General features: G+C 42.5%; 1 protein-coding gene across 12 annotated transcripts in view; it reads left to right on the top strand.

Annotated features, from left to right (window-relative positions):
* TRIM9 (tripartite motif containing 9) overlaps nt 1-27,829 on the top strand; it is a 123,092-nt gene that overhangs the window by 62,950 nt on the left and 32,313 nt on the right. For all 12 annotated transcript variants that reach the window (XM_027971731.3, XM_042252316.2, XM_042252319.2 and 9 more), the window contains exons 2-5: nt 5,138-5,233; nt 7,642-7,764; nt 24,230-24,340; nt 25,451-25,604. In XM_027971731.3, coding sequence (XP_027827532.1) covers nt 5,138-5,233; nt 7,642-7,764; nt 24,230-24,340; nt 25,451-25,604 — 484 coding nt within the window. The remainder of the gene's footprint in view (nt 1-5,137; nt 5,234-7,641; nt 7,765-24,229; nt 24,341-25,450; nt 25,605-27,829) is intronic.

The raw sequence follows: 27,829 nt of genomic DNA, 5'->3' as shown, positions 1-27,829 counted from the left end.
TCTCAACAGTCCTCTCCAACAACACAGTTCAAAAGCATCAATTCTTTGGTGCTCAGCTTTCTTCTGGCAACCCACTCCAGTACTCTTGTCTGGAAAATCCCATGGATGGAGGAGCCTGGTAGGCTGCGGTCCATGGGGTCGCTAAGAGTAGGACACGACTTAGTGACTTCACTTTCACTTTTCACTTTCATGCATTGGAGAAGGAAATGGCAACCCACTCCTGTGTTCTTGCCTGGAGAATCCCAGGGACAGAGGAGCCTTTGGGCTGCCGTCTATGGGGTTTCACACAGTCGGACACAACTGAAGTGACTTAGCAGCGGCAGCAACAGAAGCTTTCTTCACAGTCCAACTCTCACATCCATACATGACCACTGGAAAAACTATAGCCTTGACTAGGCGGACCTTTGTTGGCAAAGTAGTATCTCTGCTTTTTAATATGCCGTCTAGGTTGGTCATAACTTTCCTTCCAAGGAGTAAGCGTCTTTTAATTTCATGGCTGCAATCACCATCTGCAGTGATTTTGGAGCCCAAAAAAAATAAAGTCTGACCCTGTTTCCACTGTTTCCCCATCTATTTCCCATGAAGTGATGGGACCGGATGCCATGATCTTCGTTTTCTGAATGTTGAGCTTTAAGCCAACTTTTTCCTCTCCTTTTTCACTTTCATCAAGAGGCTTTTTAGTTCCTCTTCACTTTCTGCCATAAGGGTGGTGTCATCTGCATATCTGAGGTTATTGATATTTCTCCTGGCAATCTTGATTCCAGCTTGTGCTTCTTCCAGCCCAGCATTTCTGATGATGTACTCTGCATAGAAGTTAAATAAGCAGGGTGACAATATACACCCTTGACGTAGTCCTTTTCCTATTTGGAACCAGTCTGTTGTTCCATGTCCAGTTCTAACTGTTGCTTCCTGACCTGCATACAGATTTCTCAAGAGGCAGGTCAGGTGGTCTGGTATTCCCACCTCTTTCAGAATTTTCCACAGTTTATTGTGATCCACGAAGTCAAAGGCTTTGGCATAGATCAGAAATAGATGTTTTTCTGGAACTCTCTTGCTTTTTCCATGATCCAGCGGATGTTGGCAATTTGATCTCTTGTTCCTCTGCCTTTTCTAAAACCAGCTTGAACATCTGGAAGTTCATGGTTCACGTATTGCTGAAGCCTGGCTTGGAGAATTTTGAGCATGACTTTACTAGCATGTGAGATGAGTGCAATTGTGCGGTTAGTTTGAGCATTCTTTGGCATTGCCTTTCTTTGGGATTGGAATGAAAACTGACCTTTTCCAGTCCTGTGTCCACTGCTGAGTTTTCCAAATTTGCTGGCATATTGAGTGCAGCACTTTCACAGCATCATCTTTCAGAATTTGAAATAGCTCAACTGGAATTCCATCACCTCCACTAGCTTTGTTCATAGTGATGCTTTCTAAGGCCCACTTGACTTCACATTCCAGGATGTCTGGCTCTAGGTGAGTGATCACACCATTGTGATTATCTCTGTTGTGAAGATCTTTTTTGTACAGTTCTTCTGTGTATACTTGCCACCTCTTCTTAATATCTTCTGCTTCTGTTAGGTCCATACCATTTCTGTCCTTTATCGAGCCCATCTTTGCATGAAATGTTCCTTGGTATCTCTAATTTTCTTGAAGAGATCTCTAGTCTTTCCCATTCTATTGTTTTCCTCTATTTCTTTGCATAGATCACTGAGGAAGGCTTTCTTATCTCTCCTTGCTAATCTTTGGAACTCTGCATTCAGATGCTTATATCTTTCCTTTTCTCCTTTGCTTTTAACTTCTCTTCTTTTCACAGCTATTTGTAAGGCCTCCCCAGACAGCCATTTTGCTTTTTTGCATTTCTTTTCCATGGGGATGGTCTTGATCCCTGTCTCCTATACAATGTCATGAACCTCTGTCCATAGTTCATCACTCTGTCTATCAGATCTAGTCCCTTAAATCTATTTCTAACTTCCACTGTATAATCGTAAGGGATTTGGTTTAGGTCAAACCTGAATGGTCTAGTGGTTTTCCCTACTTTCTTCAATTTAAGTCTGAATTTGGCAATAAGGAGTTCATGATCTGAGCCACAGTCAGCTCCCGGTCTTGTTTTTGTTGACTGTATAGAGCTTCTCCATCTTTGGCTGCAAAGAATAAATCAATCTGATTTCGGTGTTGACCATCTGGTGATGTCCATGTTTAGAGTCTTCTCTTGTGTTGTTGGAAGAGGGTGTTTGCTATGACCAGTGTGTTCTCTTGGCAAAACTCTGTTAGCCTTTGCCCTGCTTCATTCTGTACTCCAAGGCCAAATTTGCCTGTTACTCTAGGTGTTTCTTGACTTGCTACTTTTGCATTCCAGTCCCCTATAATGAAAAGGACATCTTTTTTGGGTGTTAGTTCTAAAAGGTCTTGTAGGTCTTCTTAGAACTGTTCAACTTCAGCTTCTTCAGTGTTACTGGTTGGGGCATAGGCTTGGGTTACCGTGATATTGAATGGTTTGCCTTGGAAACAAACAGAGATCATTCTGTCATTTTTGACTCTTTGTCTACTATAGTATAATTTTGTACTATAGTATAATTTTTTTCTACGTATATACCAGCACCTGATCAACAGTTCTTATTGGGCATCGGGTCTGACTTCTATTATACAGATGCCTTGATTTACAAGGCTGGACTCTAAGAAACCAGGTGGCTCTAGCTTTGTGTAGTTGAATGAATTTGACCCTCTACTCAAACCTCCAAATGTGATAACTAAGGCATAGGTTGCAATAAAGGGGGAAGAAAACTGTGGTAGCCCAGCAAACTCTGACTCATTCAGCAAAAGAGGGAATATGAATTCTAAAGTCACAATAACATAATGTCTCCTTTAGAATATGATTGTCATTCTATTGCCCTCTGTTCCAAATGAGACTCTCTTCATCTCTTGGGCTCCTGAAAAAGTTCTTGAGAAGAAATTTTTTACCCTGAGTTAGAGTGTAGCTGGGGCTTCCCTGGTAGCTCTACTGGTAAAGAATCTATCTGCAGTGCAGGAGATCCCAGTTCGATTCCTGGGCCAGGAAAATCCCCTGGAGAAGGGATAGCCACTCCAGTATTCGTGGGCTTCCCTGGTGGCTCAGATGGTAAAAGAATCAGCTTGCAGTGCAGGAGACCTGGGTTCAATCCCTGGGTTGTAAGATCCCCTGGAGGAGGGCATGGCAACCCAGTCCAGTATTCTTGCTTGGAGAATCCGCATGGACAGAGGAGTCTGGCAGGCTACAGTCCATGGAGTTGCAAAGAGTCAGACACGACTAAGCACAGCACAGCGCATAGTGCAGCTGGGACCTAGTATTCAATTACTGAGTAGCCCTTTCAGCAACTGTAAGCTCACTTTGTTCCTTTTCTTCCTAGGCTGTCTTGGTTTAGACTCCTGGAGTCTAAGTACCTCAATCAAAGTACAAGCAATGAGGGTATCCTCCAACAGATCCTGTTCCAGGAATCTGCCCTGCAAATCCCACCCTAGTCAGTCCACAGAGGGTTATGAGCAGGAAGGAACAGATGAATAAGAGTTAATAACAGCCAACATTTATTAAGCATGCACCATGTGCCAGCAGGGTTCTTGGCTTATATACAACACCTCATGCAATGCCCACAGCACCAAAAACTATAGTATCCTTATTTATGGATGAGGTAGAGCTATGTGTGAGATATGAACAGACAGTCACTGGCACCATTTATGAGTTTGGAGTGGTTTCCCTTACCATGATTCTTTGTTAGCAGGAGCCATCACATTGATGAATGTACTCAGCCCTCACAATAATCCAACCACTAAACATTATTTTTCCCACTTTTTCCATTGGAGTAACTCTGACAGAAGTCACTTTCTCAAGGTCATGCTTAGGGAAGGAGAGTATCTGAACCCTTCTGAAGCCTGTGCTCTCCCACCCCACAGTGGCATGCAGCATGCACATTTTTAAAGAGATTCAGTGACTGACTTCCTATTTAGTCATTCACATATAAGCAAAAAACCGTCATACAACCAAGAAATACAATTTTAAGATTCTACCCTTTTACTAAAAAGATGAGTGGATAATGCATCATGTTGGCAAGGAGGAGAAAAGGCATTCATTTTCAAAGAAGGGGATGTGGGGAAAGGAGTTTGTAATTTCCAGGAGGGGTGTTGCCGCAGCTGCTAGGGGAGGAATTTTGTATCAAGTACACTGGTAATGACTGCAAGTAATGGTGAGCTTCTGTGTAAGGACTAAACTATAGGAGGTAACTTGTCCCCCACATAACAAGAGGCCTGGTGGTAGGAGACTTCAGGTATTGGTTAAGATGCTAAAAGATGCCGATGGAACCTGGCACTGTCTCCTTTCACCATCCTCCCTTCCCATGTTGATCTTCGCTTCTTGAGAGTCCCAAAGCATCTGCCATAAAGTTGGGAGCAAAAGGGAAGGGGCTGCACCAGCCACACTGGTCCCATGTTAGCAGAAAAGCAGAAGCTTTCTCAGCCCTCCAGCCTCCAGCCAGCTTCCACTTAGATCTCATCAAGCAGCTGTGGGTCCCCAGTGCAGTGTGGAAAGGAAGAAGTACACCTTGCTTTAGGAGGCTAGTGTGGAGAGGAGGTGGGGTGGGCTGTGCTGGGAGAAGGACCTGTGCTTGGGAGAAGGCTGATGAGAAGGAGCCTCATCCTGCCCTTTGTATTCGCCATTACATATAAGTGACCCGGGGCATCACAGGTGCTCTCACCTTCCTTCTCTCATCCTGTTAACTCTTCATTCTTTCCGCTTTCATCCCAGTAGCACTTTGGGCTAAATAGTGTTGATAAGTATCAGATCACCTGCATCACTATTTTTTTTAATTTAAAGTTAAATAAACCATTATTGAATTAATTAAGTAATTAATAAGATGAGGGACTTCTAGGCAGATATCTGGTAAGTGCCTTTGACTACAACAGCCAGAAGTTTTCACTGCCTCAGAGGAAACGCTCCTCAGGGGCCTCTGGAAGGAGTCGGGATGCTGTTATTACCAGAATCTTCAGGTTACAGGTGTTGACTCAGTGGCCCGGCTGAGACAAGAGGAATCCGAAGGGGTGAGGGCTCTTGGATGAAAACCACTCTGTGTGGCTGCCTTCTGCGATGAGCGCTCTATGGTTTCCTTCTTTGTCTCTGCAGAGCCAGCTCTCCCAGGCGCTGAACGGGCTGTCAGACAGGGCCAAGGAAGCCAAGGAGTTCCTGGTGCAGCTGCGCAACATGGTCCAGCAGATCCAGGTATTGGCAGCAAACAAGGCAGAAAGCAAAGCCCACGTGCTAAGATGTTAACTGTGTACCTGGGGTTGGGAGTGGGGTGTTTCTTTGTCTTATCTTTTATTTTTATGTTTCCTAGGAAATTTCCTACATATTTTTTTTCTGCTCTTTCTGTTCTAATACATGCAAACACACATACAGACCAACTTCAAATATACCCCTTCTCAAGATGGTTACATTTCCCCAACAAGCCAAGGACATAACCCCGGTTTCCACACTGAGCTCCTAATTCTTTGCTGCCATGCATTCAGAAAGACGTCTATTTCTTTGTGAATTCAGTCATTATTGTTGAGTTTTCTAAATCTATATGTTCCCAAAGCACCTTGCAAAAATTATATCTTATCTAATAGTAACAAACAGGTCACATTTTCTCTTTTTTATGTCTTTCTTTCCTTCCTTCCTATCCCATAATAATGCTTCTCCTCTACCTAGATACTTAAATGTTTTTCAACCATGATCCCATGGTAACTATAATTTCAGATTGCTTTATGTGGACACAGTAACCAACAAATCACTTGGCATTTGAGAGCCTGTGAACTCCCTACCAGAGCTGAAGGGGAGAAACCATTAAATTGCATGAAATGCTAAAATAATGACCTTCTGCACTGTTTAATATTCTTACATTTTCAGGTTTGCCTCACAGAAATAACCTGAGCGCTGGCCTCCAGTAGCTTGACTTTCTGAGTTAATATCTAACTGATGTCAAGGCAGAAATGGCTTTTTAAATGGAAGCCAGCCTTCTAGAGCCCCTCACACTGATTTTTTTTTGCCCTGTGTTGACATGCAAGCTAACAGTTGTATATTTCCTTCTGCTTTCCAAAACAACAAAGTTTATCAATTGGTCCCTTCTTTGCTCCTGCTGGCATAAAGTGTGCAGCCCCAGGTTCACCCCTGCACGTCACCTCTTCGTTAGAGCAGAGCTTTCTTTTAATCTATCAGAGCCTTTACTGAAAAAGCTTCCCCCTCCCTACCAATAATAACCTGCTTGGTTAGAGAGCTCTGCAGTGATGATTTCCAGGGGTCTTCTGTGAGAACTCGAAAGCAAATTACTATGAAAGCCAAAACTTAATATTTGTAGAAGTGATTGCTCAAGCAGTTGTAAATGCATGCCTTATACAAAGAAGACCTTGCATTTGAAACAGTGACCTAATGCCTAACTACTAATCCTTATATTAGGAGACACAGTTCTGAATGACTGAGAATTAATTTAAATTTGATAGGCTAAGCTGTTCCTTCATTTCTAACTCCCCAAATTTTACAGCTTACTCAGTTGAGTACTATTTTTTCAGTGCTGTTACTGTACATGTAACAAGTATTTAGCTCTCATTGGCTGTAAATTATAATTGTTTTCCAGATTATGGTTTGAGAATCATAGCTACATATATAACTTATTGAAAGGATTACCTCTAATGAATGCTTATAATTTAATGAGAGAATTGCTTTGAAAAATGTCTATAGCATGGCTCAGTGGATAAAGAACCTGCCTGCAGTAAAGGAGACACAGAAGATCGGGTTCGATCCCTGGGTCCAGAAGATCCCCTGGAGGAGGAAAATGGAAACCCACTCCAGTATTCTTGCCTGAAAAATCCCATGAACAGAGGAGTCTGGCAGGCTTCGGTCCAAAGGGTTGCTCTGTTGGACATGACTGAGCGACTGCACACGCACGTAAAAAAAAATTTAGATCCAACATTCAATTTAAACATCATGGAAAGTTATGATCCATTTAGAGTATGGTTACTGTTCTCCCACAAACTGACTTTCACAGCAGGCTGATGCCTGTTTCATATACCAGTGATTCTTCACTGCCTACCTGCACTATTACCTGCTTTTTTTAATGAAAGGAGCAAGTGTTTTGCCCATGACTATTCATCTAAACTTCTATTGTCTTTGTATTATTGTTTAATATTGAAGACCATTGCCATCTGCTTTCTTCTTTCTGCCTGTAAATTCAGTGATTCTTTCGCTCTCATGCCTCAACAATACCCAACTCCCTCCGGCAACCAGCCTTTCTGAATGCCACCTTCCACCCTGCACAGCTGGCCATATACCAGCTCTCAAAACAATTCATGTTCAACTCTACAAACTAAAACTTTATTTTACTTGATATAATGCAAATTGCAGAGATGATTTCCTCTTGATAAAAACAAATGTATTAAGTAACATTTACCTCTTTGAATCTAAAGTGAAACGCTACCACTGCAGAATAAAATTTATTTTGTTATTTATAAAATGCATGTGTGCACTGTGGGCAGGGCTCCTCTTCCTTCCCTTCAGCAGGGCCTTCCCCCCACAAATGGACTGGGGCTCTGCTGTCTCTGGCAGCCCGAAGCACCCGGTCACTTTGCTGCTGAACACTGTGCTCTCTCACACAGGAGAACAGCGTGGAGTTTGAGGCCTGCCTGGTGGCGCAATGTGATGCCCTCATTGACGCCCTCAACAGGAGGAAAGCCCAGCTGCTTGCCCGTGTCAACAAGGAGCATGAGCATAAGCTAAAGGTGAGTGCTGCACCCTGTGGGGGGCGGGAGACCAGGCTTCTGGGGTATGACGGACAGCTGAATGCCCACAGCCTTGGGTGGCCAATGAGGAGCAGGCATGCCCCTTCACTCGGTGCTCACTCCTTTCTTTACATCACTGATACTCACTGAGTGACTTTTCTAGGCCAGAAATTGCCCTGGGTACATACATAATAAACAAATCAAAATCCCTGCTCTCATGGGGCTTATATTCTACCAGAAGGAATAAACAGAAGGCAAGATAAGTAAGCAGAATATCCAGTATGTTCATAAAACATGCTAAGAAAAAATAAGGAGAAATGGATAGAGAATACTAGGGATGGGGGTTGAAATTTTAAACAGAATGATGATGCAGAGGCAAATGTATTTTTGAATTGGGAAATGGAATCTATACTTTTCAGAAAACAAACAAGATTTGTCTTCACTTCTGAAGCAAACTGTGTAACTGAACAGCTGTACAGACTTTGGTCATTACACAGTGAATCAGTTGATCACAGGTCTGGGGTCCTATTGGCAGGAGGACTGGTCCTCCCAGAGACATCTGCTTCCCCATCTATTGCCCCCTTGAAGCAGGGCAACAACACGTGAGAGCAGGCTGGATAGACATAGATGGGCACCACCCAGCAGAAGGAAGCAAGAAGTAGCCAGCAGGAGCACATGCATGCCCAGCAAGCTTCAGGGTAGCTGCCAGCAGGTGGTGGGTGGGTAGTGTGCCATGTTGGCCTGTGGTTGGGGTGGAGGCAGAAGTGAGGTCTGACCTTAGGTTCTCTGCTGGGGTCAGGCAACCAGCGTCAGGGAGCTTCAATACTGTACAGCTGAGAGTGGACACAGCCTTGGAGGGGCTGGTGGCTGGCAGGAAGTAGCAGATATCCCCAGCAGGCTTGGAACAGGCTTTAGTCCCTGGAGAAAAAGAGGAGGTCCCATTTCTAAAAGTGTGGGATTCCAGTAGGAGGACCAAGGGAGAGTTTCAAAATGAAAAACTAAGAGAACAGACATTACAAGATTTGGGGCTAAAACTTGGTGACCGGGCCAGTGCCCAGTTCATGTTTACTAGAAATAAGGCAAGGAACCAGTTGCTGTCTGGGGCATGAGACCTCATCAAGACGTGTAGCAAATGGCAATGCTAAGTCCTGAGCAGTGGAGTCCCCAGTCCTTAATCTGTGGCCACCATGCTCCAAGACTCAGGATCCAGAGAACTCCCCTGTGAAGATGGGAAGCCAGGCAGCATGAAACGAGAAGTATTTCCCCAAGGAAGCTTAACAGTTCTATCCAAAGGCAAGGGAAACCCCAACACTAGTTTCCTTCTTTAGGTTCCCTCCTCTGCTGCTCCTCACCCGCAGTTCCCCAGTACACATCTGGATCCACATACAGGCTTCTTCCCTTCCCCAAAGCCAGGGCAGTGTCGCTGGAATAGATACCTTTCTCCACTGCCTTTGTGACTTACCTACCTGTCATTCTGAATTTGCATGTGTCATGGAGGCAGACAGGAGGCTGAGCTGTGACTGTGGGGTCCAAGCCAGGATGGACTCATGAGAGCTGGGCCCTACAGTGAATTTGGCCAGCCTGACCTCGCTGGTGCTGTATCGGGGTCATGTCCCTTTGAATGTTCCTGATGTGACGAAACAGAGCAGTTGCATCATGGAGAGGCTTAGCAGATTCTTTGTTAAAGAAAATTGCATGTCTTGAAGTTGGAATCTGAACCAGAAGTTAGGAAAGAAAAGTACCCAGCGAGTGAACATTGAGAGAGCCTTAGTTCGTGGGCTTGAACAGTGAACCAAGACTAGGGATCTTACTGCTCCTTCCAGGGAGGCAGTCGCTGTTTCCTGATGATGAATCTAACTGGAAGACCCTCTCAGGTTTGTCTTAGAATGAACACAAGCCCCCAGGGGTCATCACCAACCCCAGCCCCATGAAGGCTTCACGCTGAACTTCAGGTAATGGAGGGAGCACTGGGCTTTCCTCAGGAGCCTCCCCGCCCCTTCCAGTGACCTGTGTGGTACTTGTCTCATAAAGTACTGAATGAGGCCAAGTTTTACTTGAATGATTTTCTCTAGCTTGTCAGTTTCCAGGCTCCTGTCCCTTAGTGTCTATGATCAAGTTATTTTCTTTTGAATTCTATAAAGGACCATGGGATTGTGTTTCGTGGTAACATACATAGTCATTCCTAAAATGTGAGAGAGATAAGTAAGGCAGTGTTAAAGATACTTCAGAAAAAAACGTTTTCTGAAGGCTGTGCTATGTGGATGTTAACCTTGTACATTTAGCTGTGACAACCTGGGAGATGGATTTAAAGCCATAAGCCTGTTCATCTAAGATAGTCAGATGAGGCTTGAATGAAAAATTCTTCTGAAGTCACCATTTTTTATCTGAATTAAAATCTAGAAGTACTGTGGTCTGTGATTCTATAGTTAACCAGGTAGCAACACAGAATGAGGATCCTTGGTGACCAAGCCCTGGCTTTCGTAGCAGTAAGAGCTAACATTTGGGGATACTTGCTTTGCAGAAGCACTATACAAGTTGTGTTATAGGGCTCAACTCCTCTGTTCCTCTGGGAGGTCATTATTACTGCTATTGAGGAAACCATGGCACCATGCTATTGAGAACTGGTCCTGGGACCCAGAATTCCTGTCCTGTTAACCTGGCTTCAGAGTCCAGATTCTGGACTGTGGCACCCTACAGCTGGTAGTACAGTGTAGAGAGAAGGCATGTGGGGACATGCCTAATCCTGTTCCCAGTTAGCCAGCACCTACCTAATGCACACCTGCTAGGAGCCGAGTGCTGGGCTCAGGGGCAGGGGAAGAATGACACAAAGGTGACTCAGAATTAGGGGCTTCCAGTCCTGTGGATGGGAGAAGACAATGGCATCCCACTCCAGTACTCTTGCCTGGAAAATCCCATGGATGGAGGAGCCTGGTAGGCTGCAGTCCATGGGGTCGCTAAGAGGTAGACATGACTGAGCAACTTCACTTTCACTTTTCACTTTCATGCATTGGAGAAGGACATGGCAACCCACTCCAGTGTTCTTGCCTGGGGAATCCCAGGGACGGGGGAGCCTGGTGGGCTGCCGTTTATGGGGTCGCACAGTCGGACACAACTCAAGCGACTTAGCAGCAGCAGCAGCAGCAACAGTCACACCCACAAATGGTTCCAGCACAGATAGAGAGCGAGTTTCCAGGAGAAGGCTGTGCATGTCATTAGAGCTGTGAGAAGGGCGAAGTTACTTCCAGCTGAAGGGGTCACAGAGAGCATCATGGAAAAGCAGGCACTGGAGGAGCCCAGACTTTGGGAGACATGTGTTGATGGTGGTGTGCATCCTCACCTGCAGGAAGTGGCCAGGCTATGAGGGCAGAAGAGGTTGGCGGCACTATGCACCCTAGTCTTGCTCTATGCAGTTAGTCATAGGGACCGACGGATGCTTTCTGTTTCCATCACCTGCTCTGACATTACTAAAAAGATGATCACTACAGCCCTTCATTTTCGCGCCCTTCAGAAACCCAGAACCTTTATTGTTATAGTGGAACTTAAGATGTCATTTGTACCACAGAGAGTATCTAAAGTAAACTCACAGCTGTCTATGAGTAATGAGCTGGACAGCTGGGATTTTCCCTCTGATAGTGGACCAGCCGTTTTAATCTGTAGCCATAAAGTTTTAACTTTTTCCTTAAAGGGCATCTCTTTTGTGAAGCACGGCAGATGCTTCCCTGACATCTTTAAACAGAACACGGTTAACAGTTTGTGTTAAGTCATAGGGTGACTATAGTGGTGACTCCTGGTTTTCTCTATGGGAGAGACGTAAGGGCAGCCATCTGGATAGATGCGGGGAGCCAGGACTGAAGAAACATCGTTTATCCGAATCAAAAAGTGCAGAGGGGCATGAAAGCCACCAGCCTAGGCTATGCTGTGATGCAGGTGGAGATGATTCAGGGACAGCTGCAATGCATTGCAAGGACCCCATGGCCGGTATCAGTCCATCGGTGCTGGTGGCCTGCATGGTCAGGGACCTCTGAGCAGAGGCAGCTGCCTGCCCTCATTCCACCCTGCCTAGGGTGGAGTTCCCTGCCCTAGATCCCAAAGGGCGACAGAAACCAGAGACAGGTGGCTGGTTGTCTCCCACGGCAGCAAAGCTGTTCTGTCTTCTGCCTTCTGTGATTTGTTTCTCTGCTGTTTGCAGCTGATTGTATCTGTCACTGCTTCTAAAAACAGGCAGTGCAGCCGTCACCGTGACTGCTGATGCCAGCCTCCACGTCTCCCTCCCTCTGCTTTTCTCCTCCTGCCTCTTTCCTTTCTTGTCACTTCAGTTGCTACTCAGATTTGTGAGAAAAGACTGGCCTTTCATAGACATCACTTGCCAGGCACAGTGCTTCTTTCTGTCTTTGTTGGCTAGCCCATCACTCACAGTCCGGAGGGGATAATCTTATGGTCTTCCGCTTCCCTTTGGCAGAGTTCTCTGGGGGCCTGCTTTTTGCTGACAAAGAGGAGAGTTGTGTGTGTGTTTTTCTGGCAACTTTCTCTTCTTGAGCCATCCAAAAGGCTAAGGGAGCTGGAAAGCCATGTGCATAAAGACAGTCTTTATAATCCACTCAGGCTCCTCTCTGAAAGAACCGATTGCTTGAGCAGATGGAGCAGTTCTGGTTCTGAGGCAAGATGGAGCCGAGTGGTGAGGAGCCCAGATTCTGGGTCATAAGGAACAGGGTGTGAGCACTGTATCACTTACTGGGTCTCTAACCGTGGACACGTCTACAGCTCCATTTCCTTCACCTGTGTGGAAAATAGGACTAGACGTGGTCAGCATCACCTAGGGCATTGTAAAGCCCTTAGAGCACAGTACTCAAAATGTGAGCTTTACTGTTGTTATCACTGGGTATCTTTCCCAGAAAAGACCCCGATGATGGGAAAGACTGAGGGCAGGAGGAGAAAGGGGCGACAGAGGATGAAATGGTTGTATGACAACATCAGCTCAGTGGAGATAAGTTTGAACAAATTCCGGGAGATAGTGAAGGACAGGGAAGCCTGATGTGCTGCAGTCCATGGGGTCACAAAGCGTTGGACACGACTTAGAAACTGAACTGCAGTCACCGGAAGACTGGAAATATAGCTCACTCAGAACACGGAGGAAGTAAGTGCTCCTGGTATTTTCCATAATACCAGAGTTCCTACTGAAGAATTAACCTAGTGTGATTAATTATCTCTGAACCTAGGAATGGTGGCTTGAGTATAATTCATTACCACACAAAATAGTGCACTAAGCTTGATGGGCTATTTTTAAAAGCTAAAAACAAGACTTTGAGGCATATACAGATGTGACCTTATATTAGGAACACTGTCTAAATGACAGTAATACTATTCTGTGGTTTAAGAAAACACTGGGAGCCACATACCTAAATTTTCAGGATGTGATAAACTAATCAAATGTCAGAAAGCTACTGGAGGGAAAAAATGCTTTTTGAGCTTTCAAAAACTATTATTAAGTCACATTTAATGCCTTGGACAATATTCCCTCTATCAGCAGAGGCAGCTGGGCCCCTAGGTTTCATGTCTGAACTGTGTGTGTTGTGTCAACATCCTTCCCAGGTCTTCCTTGGCTAAATAAGGCTTTAAAATATCCTCATTGTCTGTGATCCTCACAGGGACTTTGTGTCAACATTTTAAAAGTGCCATTAATAAGATCTGTGCTCTTTTTAGGAACTTTACAAATGTCGTTTTTCTTTTGATAAGCCCAAAGAAATATCTGAGAATTATTGTTATTTATGTAGCGATCAGATTTGAAATAACTCCACAGTCATCTTCCAAGTGTTCTTTCTCCAATATTTTAGAATGAATTTGTGTGTTGAATAGTACTAAGTGATGGATGTCTTCTTGGTCCCTTGCAAGTCTAGATCCTCTTAAAGAAAAAAAAGTAGTTATAGTTATTCAAATACATTCTGAAAAAATCTAATCTTTAATTTCCGTGTGTGATTGGTAAGTTAACATACCAATGACATTACTCAGTGAGAATGCTGAGGGATAATGATAAAAATGATAAAACTTACTGCTTATTAGAGCGCCTCCTTTTATAGAGGGCCTCCATGTCCCAGTTGTAATTGTCTATAGAATGCTTGATTTTGAATCCAATTGGGTTTTGTTAGACTCATTATCATGATTGTCATTATTATCTTTGTTATTATTTACCATGTATTTGCTGTTTGTTCCCATTATGTTAGCAAAAAAAAGAAGAATTAATTATATGGGCATATTATTAATAGTACAGATTTACACTAGGGATATTATCGGCTTACTTTAGCCATTTTGTCAGCTTCATAATAGGTAAATAATCCTTTGATCAGGTTGAGAGAAAGAGAGAGAAGAGGAAGGAAAGAAAAGAAGATGGGAGGGAGGCAGGAGGAAGAGAGGTAGGAGGGAAGGAAAGGTCTGCCCAAGCTCACAAAGAATTTAAAAATATTAGGTAGGATTTGACTGTTAAAAGTCATTACTAGAAAGAAAAGCAACAAACTAAAAAGTCCACTCAATTACAATAAAACTACTGGCAAGACGTTCCATTAGCTCTTTACAGTGAAGACTTTGAAAAAATTTAGGCATACTGGAACACTTAAAATTTTTGACTGCCCTCAGCAGAACTTTTTTGGGGACCACTCTAATAATTTAACCAGAGCTATTTATTGATGATAAGCCTATCATTAATTGGGAATTCATTTGGCAAACTCCATGGTCCTCTGCTTCCCACGTGTAGAAGCAAAATCCATAGAGGGCCTGTAAGAAACAGAGTGCCCAAGTTGCCCGTGGAATCACCAGGATGCCACAGCATACACCTGGAGCTCACCATGATTCAGGGACATGCCTTTGAACACCCTTGACCCACTCTGGTAATGACAGTGAAGGGCAGTCACAGAACTTCTTTAATGTGCTTTGCCTGAGTCCATATATGAAAGACACACTTAGCTCCAGAAGGCAATTAAAGCATACTTCACAGATGATGGACTAAACCATTTCTCACATCCTACAAAACACCACCAGACTGGATGTAACACTTTTATTGTGGGACGCTGTACATGATAAATGTTCTCCTGTGTATGTGGGGCCACATCAGGATGCTTCTCTCTCCAAATGGCTTGTATTTCTTCCTTCATTAACTTCTCTGTGCAAGGATACAGTATTCTATGCACTAAGAGCATGCTTTGGATATTCCACTCAATGCTTATTGTCATTCACACTTCTGAGACTGAAAGTTCACTGTTTTACTGTTAAAATCTCAAGCCTTACTGAAAGACAGGCATGTGTTTTATTTACTTAATAGGCCTAAATGATCCTTTTATGGATTAAAACTCAAAGCATCAGATTTGTCTTTGAAATGACTAGTCGCTGAGGTGGTTAAATTAATAATACTGCTACAGAAGACAGTATCAAGAGAATGGGGGAAATGTTTGCATATTTCCATAAGCCATGTGGGAGAATGGTGGTGTGTAAGAAGTTTAAAATGCTCTTCATTAAGTGTACCTAAGTTTCAATGAATGTAATGATAATATAGGAGATAATATTTTACTCTAGGGGAAAATCAAGAGAATTATTTATTTTACTAGATGAATCTATTGGTCAAAGCACTTCACCAAAAATCACCAGTGAGTCAATTCCAAGTATCAGTTAGTCATCTTGAGACAGGACATTATGGAACACATAGAGAAAACTATCTCCACTGACCAAAGGGACCTGTGTAGAATAAATTCTTCAAGTTTGTTTCTTGAAAGTACTTATATCTTAGAAAAACAAAAAAGAATTGCATTATACTTAGAGGAAATTGTTTTAAACAGTGATGGAAATCTATATTAAGATAGAATGTCTTGAAACATTGAGAGAATGTTGGTATTTACTTAGACTAAAAATTCAACAGTGATGTCTCTCCAGACCCCACGATGAGAGAAAATACTATGAGAAAAGTATTTATTAAAAAGAAGATTTGAAGAAAAAATTTTAAAGAGCCACATGTAAGATGGACAGATGAAATTTGGATAAAATTATGAAATTCCCCTTAATTAATCTCAGTTCTAGCTGCTCTTTGTATCACCTGAGCTGAGTGATGGGAGACTGACCTGTTCAAGATGCAGTGGAAAATACAGTTGGACAGACTGAACAAAATTTCACATTTGTACTATATCAGCTGTCATGGGTTACCCTCTGCTACTAAAAAGTCTAAGCATTCAAAGAGACATACAGTCTGTTCTCAAATTCTCCTTTTCCAAATAAGTACAGTATCATATCCTGACCCCCCAAAAACGACCTTTATAAATTTGCCACTTAACAAAATAAAACTCTTCAAGTGATCAATAGGATTTGCCATCCAAAACAGATGGTGACTGCTGATAAAATTTTGAAGGCTTGCTCTGAAACAATGGACCACAGATTAATTAACTGTCCTCTAAGAGCTGGTTTAGACCTTAACACACATGAAGACTGGAAGACTATTTCCTAGTTCCTATTTCTGCTTTATTGACTATGCCAAAGCCTTTGACTGTGTGGATCACAATAAGCTGTGGAAAATTCTGAAAGAGATGGGAATACCAGACCACCTGACCTGCCTCTTGAGAAATCTGTATGCAGGTCAGGAAGCAACAGTTAGAACTGGACATGGAACAAAAGACTGATTCCAAATAGGAAAAGGAGTATATCAAGGGTGTATATTGTCACCCCGCTTATTTAACTTATATGCAGAGTACATCATGAGAAACGCTGGGCTGGAAGAAGCACAAGCTGGAAGCAAGATTGCTGGGAGAAATGTCAATAACCTCAGATATGCAGATGACACCACCCTTATGGCAGAAAGTGAAGAAGAACTAAAGAGCATCTTGATGAAAGTGAAAGAGGAGAGGGGAAAAGTTGGCCTAAAGCTCAACATTCAGAAAACGAAGATCATGGCATCTGATCCCATCACTTCATGGGAAATAGATGGGGAAACAGTGGAAACAGTGTCAGACTTTATTTTCCTGGGCTCCAAAATCACTGCTGATGGTGATTGCACCCATGAAATTAAAAGACGCTTACTCCTTGGAAGGAAAGTTACCAACCTAGACAGCATATTAAAAAGCAGAGACATTACTTTGACAACAAAGGTCCATCTAGTCAAGGCTATGGTTTTTCCTGTGGTCATGTATGGATGTGAAAGTTGGACTGTGAAGAAAGCTGAGCACCGAAGAATTGATGCTTTTGAACTGTGGTGTTGGAGAAGACTCTTGAGAGTCCCTTGGACTGCAAGGAGATCCAACCAGTCCATCCTAAAGGAGACCAGTCCAGGGTGTTCATTGGAAGGACTGATGCTGAGGCTGAAACTCCAGTACTTTGGCCACCTCGTGTGAAGAGTTGACTCATTGGAAAAGACCTTGATGCTGGGAAGGATTGGGGGCAGGAGGAGAAGGGGACGACAGAGGATGAGATGGCTGGATGACATCACCAACTCGATGCACATGAGTTTGGGTGAACTCCAGGAGTTGGTGATGGACAGGGAGGCCTGGCGTGCTGCAATTCATGTGGTCACAAAGAGTCCGACACGACTGAGCAACTGAACTGATTCATGTCACTCCTGCAACATGTACATTTCCTTAGAAACTCCTTAAATCCAGCCAGCTGAAAACACAGTGCCAAGGGTTTCTCCAGAGCATCAGAGCCACTGCAAAGAAATAGAGAACTCAAAGAAAAAGTGACATGGCCTGACTTCCTACCAATTGTTTTTCATTAAAAAATATATAATGTAGAAGTAAATAGTACTGATAAGTAGAAATAACACAAAGTGTAGAAGGTAGCAAGTAAGAAAGCTAAATGAAGACACTCACAGAAAAAGATATTTATACTCTTAAAAGATTTAATTATCTGGCTGATTGCCATAATATGGGAAATCTTGCTAGATTAATTGAGAAACTAAAAGTTAATTATAAAATACCCAAAAATGCTACTTCTGGGAACCCCACTGTTTCATTTTTAACAGTGAATTTTATCACAGGTTACAGTGATCATAGCAAAATGTTTGATTAAAATGTTTTAAAAATGAACCAGCATGCACTATAGCAACAGTGGGAGTTGCGAGCCAAGCAGGATATTGAGTCCTTCCAAGAAGCTTGAACCATGGAATTCAGGAGCCAACAGCAAACACTCCTGAAACTCACAGACTCTTTGGCAGCACAACAATGAAGCTTCTTAAGAGTAATCAGAGCCCCCAGCACTCCCACAGCTCCTTTGGCACCAAATAAACCTTGCTTGAGAAGGAAATTTATAGAGGCAGACATAGAATTTTATGAGGCCTGAGTAATATATTTATTTCAGCACATTTTGGTCATAAAATTATCATTGAGCTGAATGTTCTGGCAAGTAAACACAGTTCAGTGTTTTTCGCCTCAAAAGGAGGCTTACTTTGGGTTGTAGTGCTCAGATCCAGCCTGTGCTTGTTATTCGGAATTTTAGTACTAGTCACTTCTATATAGTCCTAGGGCAACTGCCATTCGGACAGGGAAAGGTGACTGCTGAGGTTTCTGCTGCCTAGCAGCATTGATGCACTGGCTGCTAAAATGTAAAAACACTTTCTGGGAACAATTTAGTCAAGTGTCATATAGCAGAGATGAGTAGTATGATAGCTGTAGGTCCCCTGCATTGCATTTTTTTAAGTGCTTAACTTATGGATGTTTTCTTTTTCCCCAAGAAGCAGAAACTTAACCTTTCTTTACCTCCTGATTTTAAAGTAAAATAATAAAATGAAAATATAATATAATAATTTGCATCACTTGAGCCCAGACCAACAGACAGTGGTGTTAGTTTGACAGAAACATACTAGATGTTCAGTTCAGTTCAGTTCAGTTCAGTCGCTCAGTCGTGTCCAACTCTTTGCGACCCCATGCATCGCAGCACACCAGGCCTCCCTGTCCATCACCATCTCCCGGAGTTCACTCAGACTCACGTCCATCAAGTCCGTGATGCCATCCAGCCATCACATTCTCGGTCGTCCCCTTCTCCTCCTGCCCCCAATCCCTCCCAGCATCAGAGTCTTTTCCAATGAGTCAACTCTTCATATGAGGTGGCCAAAGTACTGGAGTTTCAGCTTCAGCATCATTCCTTCCAAAGAAATCCCAGGGTTGATCTCCTTCAGAATGGACTGGTGGGATCTCCTTGCAGTCCAAGGGACTCTCAAGAGTCTTCTCCAATACCACAGTTCAAAAGCATCAATTCTTCGGCGCTCAGCCTTCTTCACAGTCCAACTCTCACATCCATACATGACCACAGGAAAAACCATAGCCTGACTAGACGGACCTTAGTCGGCAATGTAATGTCCCTGCTTTTGAATATACTATCTAGGTTGGTCATAACTTTCCTTCCAAGGAGTAAGCGTCTTTTAATTTCATGGCTGCAGTCACCATCTGCAGTGATTTTGGAGCCCCAAAAAATAAAGTCTGACACTGCTTCCGCTGTTTCCCCATCTATTTCCCATGAAGTGATGGGACCGGATGCCATGATCTTCATTTTCTGAATGTTGAGCTTTAAGCCAACTTTTTCACTCTCCTCTTTCACTTTCATCAAGAGGCTTTTAGCTCCTCTTCACTTTCTGCCATAAGGGTGGTGTCATCTGCATATCTGAGGTTATTGATATTTCTCCCAGCAATCTTGATTCCAGCTTGTGTTTCTTCCAGTCCAGCATTTCTCATGATGTACTCTGCATATAAGTTAAATAAGCAGGGTGACAATATACAGCCTTGATGTACTCCTTTTCCTATTTGGAACCAGTCTGTTGTTCCATGTCCAATTCTAACTGTTGCTTCCTGACCTGCATACAGATTTCTCAAGAGGCAGGTCAGGTGGTCTGGTATTCCCATCTCTCTCAGAATTTTCCACAGTTTATTGTGATCCACACAGTCAAAGGCTTTGGCATAGTCAATAAAGCAGAAATAGATGTTTTTCTGGAAGTCTCTTGCTTTTTCCATGATCCAGCAGATGGTGGCCATTTGATCTCTGGTTCCTCTGCCTTTTCTAAAACCAGCTTGAACATCAGGAAGTTCACAGTTCACGTATTGCTGAAGCCTGGCTTGGAGAATTTTGAGCATTACTTTACTAGCATGTGAGATGAGTGCAATTGTGCGGTAGTTTAAGCATTCTTTGGCATTGCGTTTTTTTGGGATTGGAATGAAAACTGACCTTTTCCAGTCCTGTGGCCACTGCTGAGTTTTCCAAATTTGTTAGAAGAAAATAAATCAACCAGTGGACTTAAAAGTGATCTTTCCCCCTAATCAAAATCACAAAACAATCTTCACATCAAAATTGGTTTCTTTCACCAATTCCAATAAAGAGATTTTAAATCCTATGTTTTATTTTTTTATTTTAAAAAGCAATAACAAATCATCTGTCAAAATATTAGGAGACTCCAAATAGCCAAAACAAGCTTGAAAAAGAGGGGCAGAATTGGAGTTTTCATACTTCCTGATTACAAAATGTACTACAAAGCTACAAAATACTGTACTAGTATAAAGATAGACAGAAGACCACTGGAAATCGAATAAAGCCCAGAAGTAAATTCTCACATACATGGTCAAGTGATTTTTGACAAAGGTTCCAAGACCGTGCAATGGGGAAAAGGTAGTTTTAGTAACAAATGCCGGTGGGAAACTATCTTCATGCAAAAGAATGAAGTTGGACAGTTACCGAAAGCCATGTACAAAAAAATTAACCTGAAATGAATCAAAGACTGAAAAGTAATAACTGGAACTATAAAACTCTTAGATGAAAACATAGGGCAAATGCTTCATGACACTGGGTTTGGCAATGATTTCTTGGATATGGCATCAAAGACATAGGCAACAAAAGAAAAAGTAGACAAATTGGGACTTCATGAAAATTTGCAAATTCTTGTCAAAAGACAACAAAAACAAACAACCCAATTTCAAAATGGAAAATGACTTGAACAGACTTTTTGCCAAATAAGATATACAATAAGTACATGAAAAGATGCTCAAGATTATGAGAAACTGTGCTGTGCTTAGTCAGTCAGCCATATCCGACTCTTTGCAACCCCATGGACTGCAGACCGCCAGGCTCCTCTGTCCGTGCAGATTCTCCAGGCAAGAATACTGGAATGGGTTCTCCTGCCTTCTCCAGGGGATCTTCCCAACCCAGGGATCAAACCCAGTTCTCCCACATTGCAGGCAGCTTTTTTACCTTCTGAGCCACCAGGTAAGCCCTATGAGTCATTAGGGAAATGCAAATCAAAACCACAGTGAAACACCACTTCACACCCACTAGGATGGGAAAGAAACAAAAGTCGCTCAGTTGTGTCTGACTCTCTGTGACCCCATGGAATTCTCTAGGCCAGAATACTGGAGTGGGTAGCCTTTCCCTTCTCCAGGGGATCTTCCCAACCCAGGGATTGAACCCGGGTCTTCCACATTGGAGGAAGATTCTTTACCAGCTGAGCCACAAGGGAAGTCCAAGAATACTGGAGTGGGTAACCTATCCCTTCTCTAGCAGATCTTCCCAACCCAAGAATCAAACCAGGGTCTCCTACATTGCAGGTGGATTCTTTACCAACTGAGCCACGAGGGAATGGCTACTATTTGGAAAAAAAAAAAAAAAACAGACTGATAAGTGTTGGTGAGAATGTAAAGAAATTGGAACCCTTGTGCATTGTTGGTGAGAATGTAAGTGATACAGCTACTGTGGAAAGTAGTATGGTGATTTCTCAAAAAAAATTAAAATAGAGTCACCATACATGTCAGTAATTCCACTTCAGGGTATATGAACCACCCCCTCCCTAAAAAAAAAAAAGTGAAACAGACTCTCACCCAGATATTTGTATTCTTATGTTCATAAGTTTATTCAAAATAGCCAAAAGGCAGAAGAAACACAGATGTCCATCAGCAGATGAATGGATAAACAAAATGTAGTATACACATATAATGGAATATTATTCAGTCTCGACAAAAGTGTTGACACAAGCTACAACATGAATAAACCTTGAAGACATTACATAAAAGAAATAAACTAGTCACGAAAGGACAAATACTGTGTGATTCCACGTGGATGAGGTACCTAGAGTAGTCAGGTTGACAGAGACGGAAAGTAGAATGGTGGTTGCCGGAGGCTGGGAGGAGGGGTGAATGTAGAGTTATTGTTTAATAAGTCCAGAGCTTCAGTTTGGGAAGAACAAAAAGTTTTGGAGATAGTTGGTGGTAATGGTTTATATAACAATGTGAACTTCCTTAGTGCCACAGAATTATCCAATTAAAAATAGTTAAAATGGTTTAAGGTATATGTTATATATATTTTATTACAATAAAATAATTAACAGAAGATCAGTATTGAATGAATTAACTGTCAAAAAATTAGAAAGAACTTTGTCAAAAATAGGTTAAATGGCTGCGATCCAAAAGTCTGCAAGCAATAAATGCTGGAGAGGGTGTGGAGAAAAGGGAACCCTCCTGCACTGTTGGTGGGAATGCAAACTAGTACAGCCACTATGGAGAACAGTGTGGAGATTCCTTAAAAACTTGCAAATAGAACTACCTTATGACCCAGCAATCCCACTGCTGGGCATACACACCGAGGAAACCAGAATTGAAAGAGACACGTGTACCCCAATGTTCATCGAAGCACTGTTCATAATAGCCAGGACATGGAAACAACCTAGATGTCCATCAGCAGATGAATGGATAAGAAAGCTGTGGTACATATACACAGTGGAGTATTACTCAGCCGTTAAAAGAATTCATTTGAATCAGTTCTGATGAGATGGATGAAACTGGAGCCGATTATACAGAGTGAAGTAAGCCAGAAAGAAAAACACCAATACAGTATACTAACACATATATATGGAATTTAGGAAGATGGCAATGACGACCCTGTATGCAAGACAGGAAAAAAGACACAGATGTGTATAACGGACTTTTGGACTCAGAGGGAGAGGGAGAGGGTGGGATGATTTGGGAGAATGGGAATTCTAACATGTATGCTATCATGTAAGAATTGAATCGCCAGTCTATGTCTGACGCAGGGTGCAGCATGCTTGGGGCTGGTGCATGGGGATGACCCAGAGAGATGTTGTGGGGAGGGAGGTGGGAGGGGGGTTCATGTTTGGGAACGCATGTAAGAATTAAAGATTTTAAAATTTAAAAAATAAAAAACTAAAAAAAAAAAGGTTAAATAAATTTAACCCACTCAATAACAGTATTTTTGTAGTCAGTAACATTTTTTGATGGTGGCAACACAGAAAATGCCCATGATATGGTGTTAAATGGGAAAGAGGTGAAATTGTCACATACTGTAATTGCAACTATAACTAAATCTAGTTCAAAGGAGAAAAACTAAAAGGAAACACCAAATTCTTTAAAAATTTGCATTGGAGTAGTGAGACTATTTGCTTTTTTAAAACCTATCTTCCTGTTGTTTTTGAAACAGGATGTAATCGTCTTTCATGGAAAATAAATTTATAATCAAAACTGAACAAGGAATAAGGGAAAGTTTTTAAATAATTATTATTAAAGCCCATTTTAGTTATTACCCATAAAATCCAGAATGCTGTGGGGATTTGGGGGGTTTCTTTGAGGCTTTTGCCAAGGTGAGTAATAGGTTCCTAGAAAGCCCTTGTTCAGTTCTATGCTTCAAAACCTGCTTTAGGATTTGGGTCACTGAGCACGGACACAGAAGACAAGCATTTCTAAAGAAAGAAATTTTTCAAGGAGTGTCATGCACTTGACACGCAAAGATAACTTCCCAGAGGCAGAACCTGCATGTTCAGAGAGATACCTCTCTAGGTCAGGCAGACTCATCACTGAGCAAATAGCCTTTAAAACTGCTTTCCCAAATGAGGCAGTGAGTGATGCTAAGTAGATTATAACTTGATTGTGTATCCGTCTTTGTTTGACTCGCTGTCATTAGCTCTTTGTCTTTCAGCAACCACTTCTAGGCTTACCCTACCACCCACTCAGGGAAAAGAGAATCAGAACAAGAGAGGATCTGGGTTCCGATGGTGATATCTGCTCTTTAGAAGGGACAGGTAGAGGGTGAGCAAAGATGGTGGGTGGCTGTGTCACAGAACAGACGCTGCAGCTGCACCTCCGGCCACTCAGTCATTTAACAGACCCTCCCATGACCTCCCACTTAGAGCAGCTCCCAGAGAGGGGAGTGATGGAGACCTAGGATGGAACCAAGATGTCCCCTGAGGCACCAAGGTAACCAGCTTCCCAGAGGCCCAACAGCCGTGTGCCTCTCTGATGGCTCCATTGTAACAGATCCCGCCCCGTAAGAGCCGTTATCCAATGGGTCTTCCAGAGCCGTTGTTCCCAGCAGACGCTGCCACAGAAAATTCTCATAAATTGAGTTCCACTTCATGATGCTCTTGGATTCTGGTTTGAAGAAGTTTTCCAAAGTCCTAGTTTGCTTTCTTTTCTATGCTCTGCCGCTTTGGACCATTCTGTTGTCTCATCAATCCTAGGTGGTTCGAGATCAGATCTCTCACTGCACAGTGAAACTGCGCCAGACCACGGGTCTCATGGAGTACTGCCTGGAGGTGATTAAGGAAAATGATCCTAGTGGCTTTTTGCAGGTAAGTGTCAACTAGTTTCTGCTTCAGATTCTCAGTGTTCCGTGAGACTGACTCTATGATGTCAAGGCCAGACTCCCAACAGACCTAGCTGGGTATGGGACGTTCCACAGTGGAACCCACCTTTGTGTTGCCATATGGATGTGGGTGCCTTTGGAACTTCACTGCTTCTCAGAAGACTCTACCATCATGGGCTACAAGACTGAAAAGGCTTTTTAAATTTGTTTTTGTTTATGTTTGATCATGAAAACATAATTCCCTCTAAGTTCCTCCAAAGCAAACTTATTACCTTGCATAAGAACTGGGTCCCTTTACTAATATCTTGGACAGTTTTGTCAGAAATGTAAGTATACACGTTTCTCCCTTTTTTACATCTCCTTCTGGCAAGTCAGTGATTTCCCAAACAGAGTGAAATTTTTTCATTGTTTGGATGTCTCATGGTTTCTTTAGTGTTGCTTTAATGACATGCTGTGATGTCAGCTAAATTTTACTTAACTTTTGATCCCAGTGATTAATGGACCTTTGATTAAGGAGCATGTAGCTTCCTTTCAACTAACATTCTACCAAACTGGCCAAGAATGATGAGGGGGGTGCCTAAATATAAGAAATGAAAAAGTCCTCTACCAAAGAATGAGATCATGCATGAAGATGACATACAGGAAATCCTGTGTTACAGATGATCATATGCAACCTCTCTGAACCACTTAATAAAAGTCATTAGGTCTTAGGTCTTGACATGATACCCATAGCTCATATCAGAAACCTATGATTGTTGGTGCTAGTAGATTTCACTAATTGCTAACATATCACTACTGAATGTTGTTGGCTTTTAACTAATCAGTCATAAATAGCATGATCATGTATCCAGATGATATAATAGAGCAACTAACAGCTTCTAGTTATATATAGTGATCCCTCTGAGTCCCAGAAGTATTCAGATTTTCACGATAAATCACAGGTTACTCTCATCATCAGAAGCTCCTCGCTGCCTGCATAGAGACAGGAAGGATGTGGGTCCCAAGGCAGTTGGTGGAGCACTCTGGGAGAGCCAAAGAGCATTTGGGTGCCCAGTGTGGGGTTGTATTTCTTAGGCTATGCTCTTTGTTTGAATAGATTTCTGACGCCCTCATAAGGAGAGTGCACCTGACTGAGGATCAGTGGGGGAAAGGCACACTCACTCCCAGGATGACCACGGACTTCGACTTGAGTCTGGACAACAGCCCTCTGCTGCAGTCCATCCACCAGCTCGACTTCGTGCAGATGAAAGGTGCGTGCCTGTGCCCCACCCAGTCAGAGCAACTCCCTGCTGGAAGCAGGGTAAAGGCAGCTTGCAGATTGCAGCAAACAAAAGGCAGCCACCAGGTTTATAAATCAGCTGAGAGGTGAGAAAGTACACACACACACACACACACACACACACACACACACACACACACACACCCCTCTGGTTAGTGTTAACAAAAATCTGGACTAGCTCCCATCTTATTGTGTAATGGAAATGTATATCCTTGTAGCTGGAATGTCAGATAAATCAGATGGACTCAATGCTCGCCTTTTTGAGAGACATAAGAGATTTCACATGCTCAGCATTACAGGAAGAAAAAGAGAGAACATCACTGTACATAAATAACATCTTGTTACAGACGGTAACCCCGATATATTGATATAAATCAAGAGAGTTCAGCATTGAAACTGCTTCTACAAGGACAGAGAGAGTGGCAGACAGTTGATCGTGGATTAGCAGGAATTTGAGAGGATCAGAATTGGCTTGCCTATACTGGTCAGGAAAGTGAGAGCCTGGGTACAGAAGGAAAATGAAAGTATGTAATAAAAACTTTAACATTTTAAATTTTCTGGTCTCTAAAATTAAGAGGTATGGCAAGATCTCAAGATTTGTAGTATCTGCTGAGGGGACATACAAGTACTTAAAATTATCTTAAGGAATAGAACTCTTTGAAGAAAAGGTAAAAATTCAAGCCAACCATGCAATAATATTTTTATGGCAGTGTAAGTAATAGCCCATTTGAAACATATTTCTGATTTTTGAAAACCTTTTTATGGTGAAATAACTTATACATTCACAGTAAGTTGCAACAATAGTAAGGAGAGGTCCCCTATACCCTTCACCCAGTTTCCATTCATGGTTACATCTGACATAACTGTCACATAACATCAAAACCAGGAAACTGGCATCAGTACAGTGTGTGCGTATGTGTAGTTCATGCCATCACAGTGTAACCACCTCTGCAGTCCGGATACAGAACTACTCCATCAATGCTCTCCCTCATCTGCCCCTCTAGTCCCCCATCCCCACTGATCTGGCTTCCATCTCCATGACTTTGTCATTTTCTGATCTTTTTTAAAACTAAAGCAATTGATTTGCTCTTTGCTTCTCCCAATTTAAGCATCCATATAATAAATAACTTAGAATCCAATGGTTTAGAAGTTTTGTGTCTTAAGAAAAATCCGCATACGTCCTTTTATTAGACAGAACCATATAACCCCGCAGGTGTTAGGGGTTTATACTACACACATTCCTGTCCCGGGTAATGTACAGTACTTTTCTCATCCTCTTAATGAGGTTTTGTCCTCTTTTATCTTCAGTTTCCTCATCTTTTTGTTTAATATTTATTGCTTTGGGATAATGCCTTTATTAATTTTCAAAGTAACTAGTGTATAGATTGTAAATAAAAATGCTTTGTTGTAGTAACAAAAACATTTAGCTTTTACTGGCTGCCTACCAAATCAGACATACTCTCTCCATGGATTACAAAATGCTTTCCATGGATTAACTCATTTTATTCTCCCAATCCTAGTAGGCAGCTGAGGACACTGAGGTGCAAGAAGACTGGGTTACTTGCCTGGGCTCACTCAGCTAGTGACTGGCAGGGCCAGAATTCAAACCCATGGAGCGTGGTTCCAGAACCCACACCTACAACTTCTAGTTTGTGCTGTAAAATTAGTGCCTTACTAAGCCACTTCTTTAAGAAGTAACTGAATTCTTCTCTTAATCTTGAGAAATTAAATTTTTTGTTGTTGTTGCAGCAATGCTTTCAGGCTTTAAAAAAAATTTTTAACACCTACATGGTAGCCTGTGGTGTGCCACCATCCCAGTAATATGCAGAGCCCCCTTCATCAGCCTCTTTTTGTCCCCAGTTCCTTCAACAAGGTAGAATCATTGAAAGGTTATGTCACAAGTAGCTCAGAGGAGAAAATGTGTCACAAAAGGGCAATGTAAGGGCTTTTGGTGAAAGAGAGAAGAAAAAAAAAAAAGAGTCAATCCAATTAGCCTTGGCGAAGGGGCAGGAGGAGGGGTAGGTAGAGCATAGCGGCCTCAGGGCTTTCAGATGCTTTAATCAGCTGAAAGCCCTCTCCCCCCCCATCCATTCTGAGAGATGTCCATCTGCCATGGTGGAGTCCACGCCAGCTGACACAGTGGTAACAACTGTATTGGAGTAAACAGGCCCTTCCTTGGAAGTAGCAATTACAGGT

The sequence above is a fragment of the Ovis aries genome, chromosome 7 (genome assembly GCF_016772045.2).
Source record: "Ovis aries strain OAR_USU_Benz2616 breed Rambouillet chromosome 7, ARS-UI_Ramb_v3.0, whole genome shotgun sequence".
NCBI lineage: Eukaryota > Metazoa > Chordata > Mammalia > Artiodactyla > Bovidae > Ovis > Ovis aries.
The sequence above is the reverse complement of the archived record's forward strand: the minus strand, read 5'-3'. Positions and strand labels throughout refer to the sequence as shown.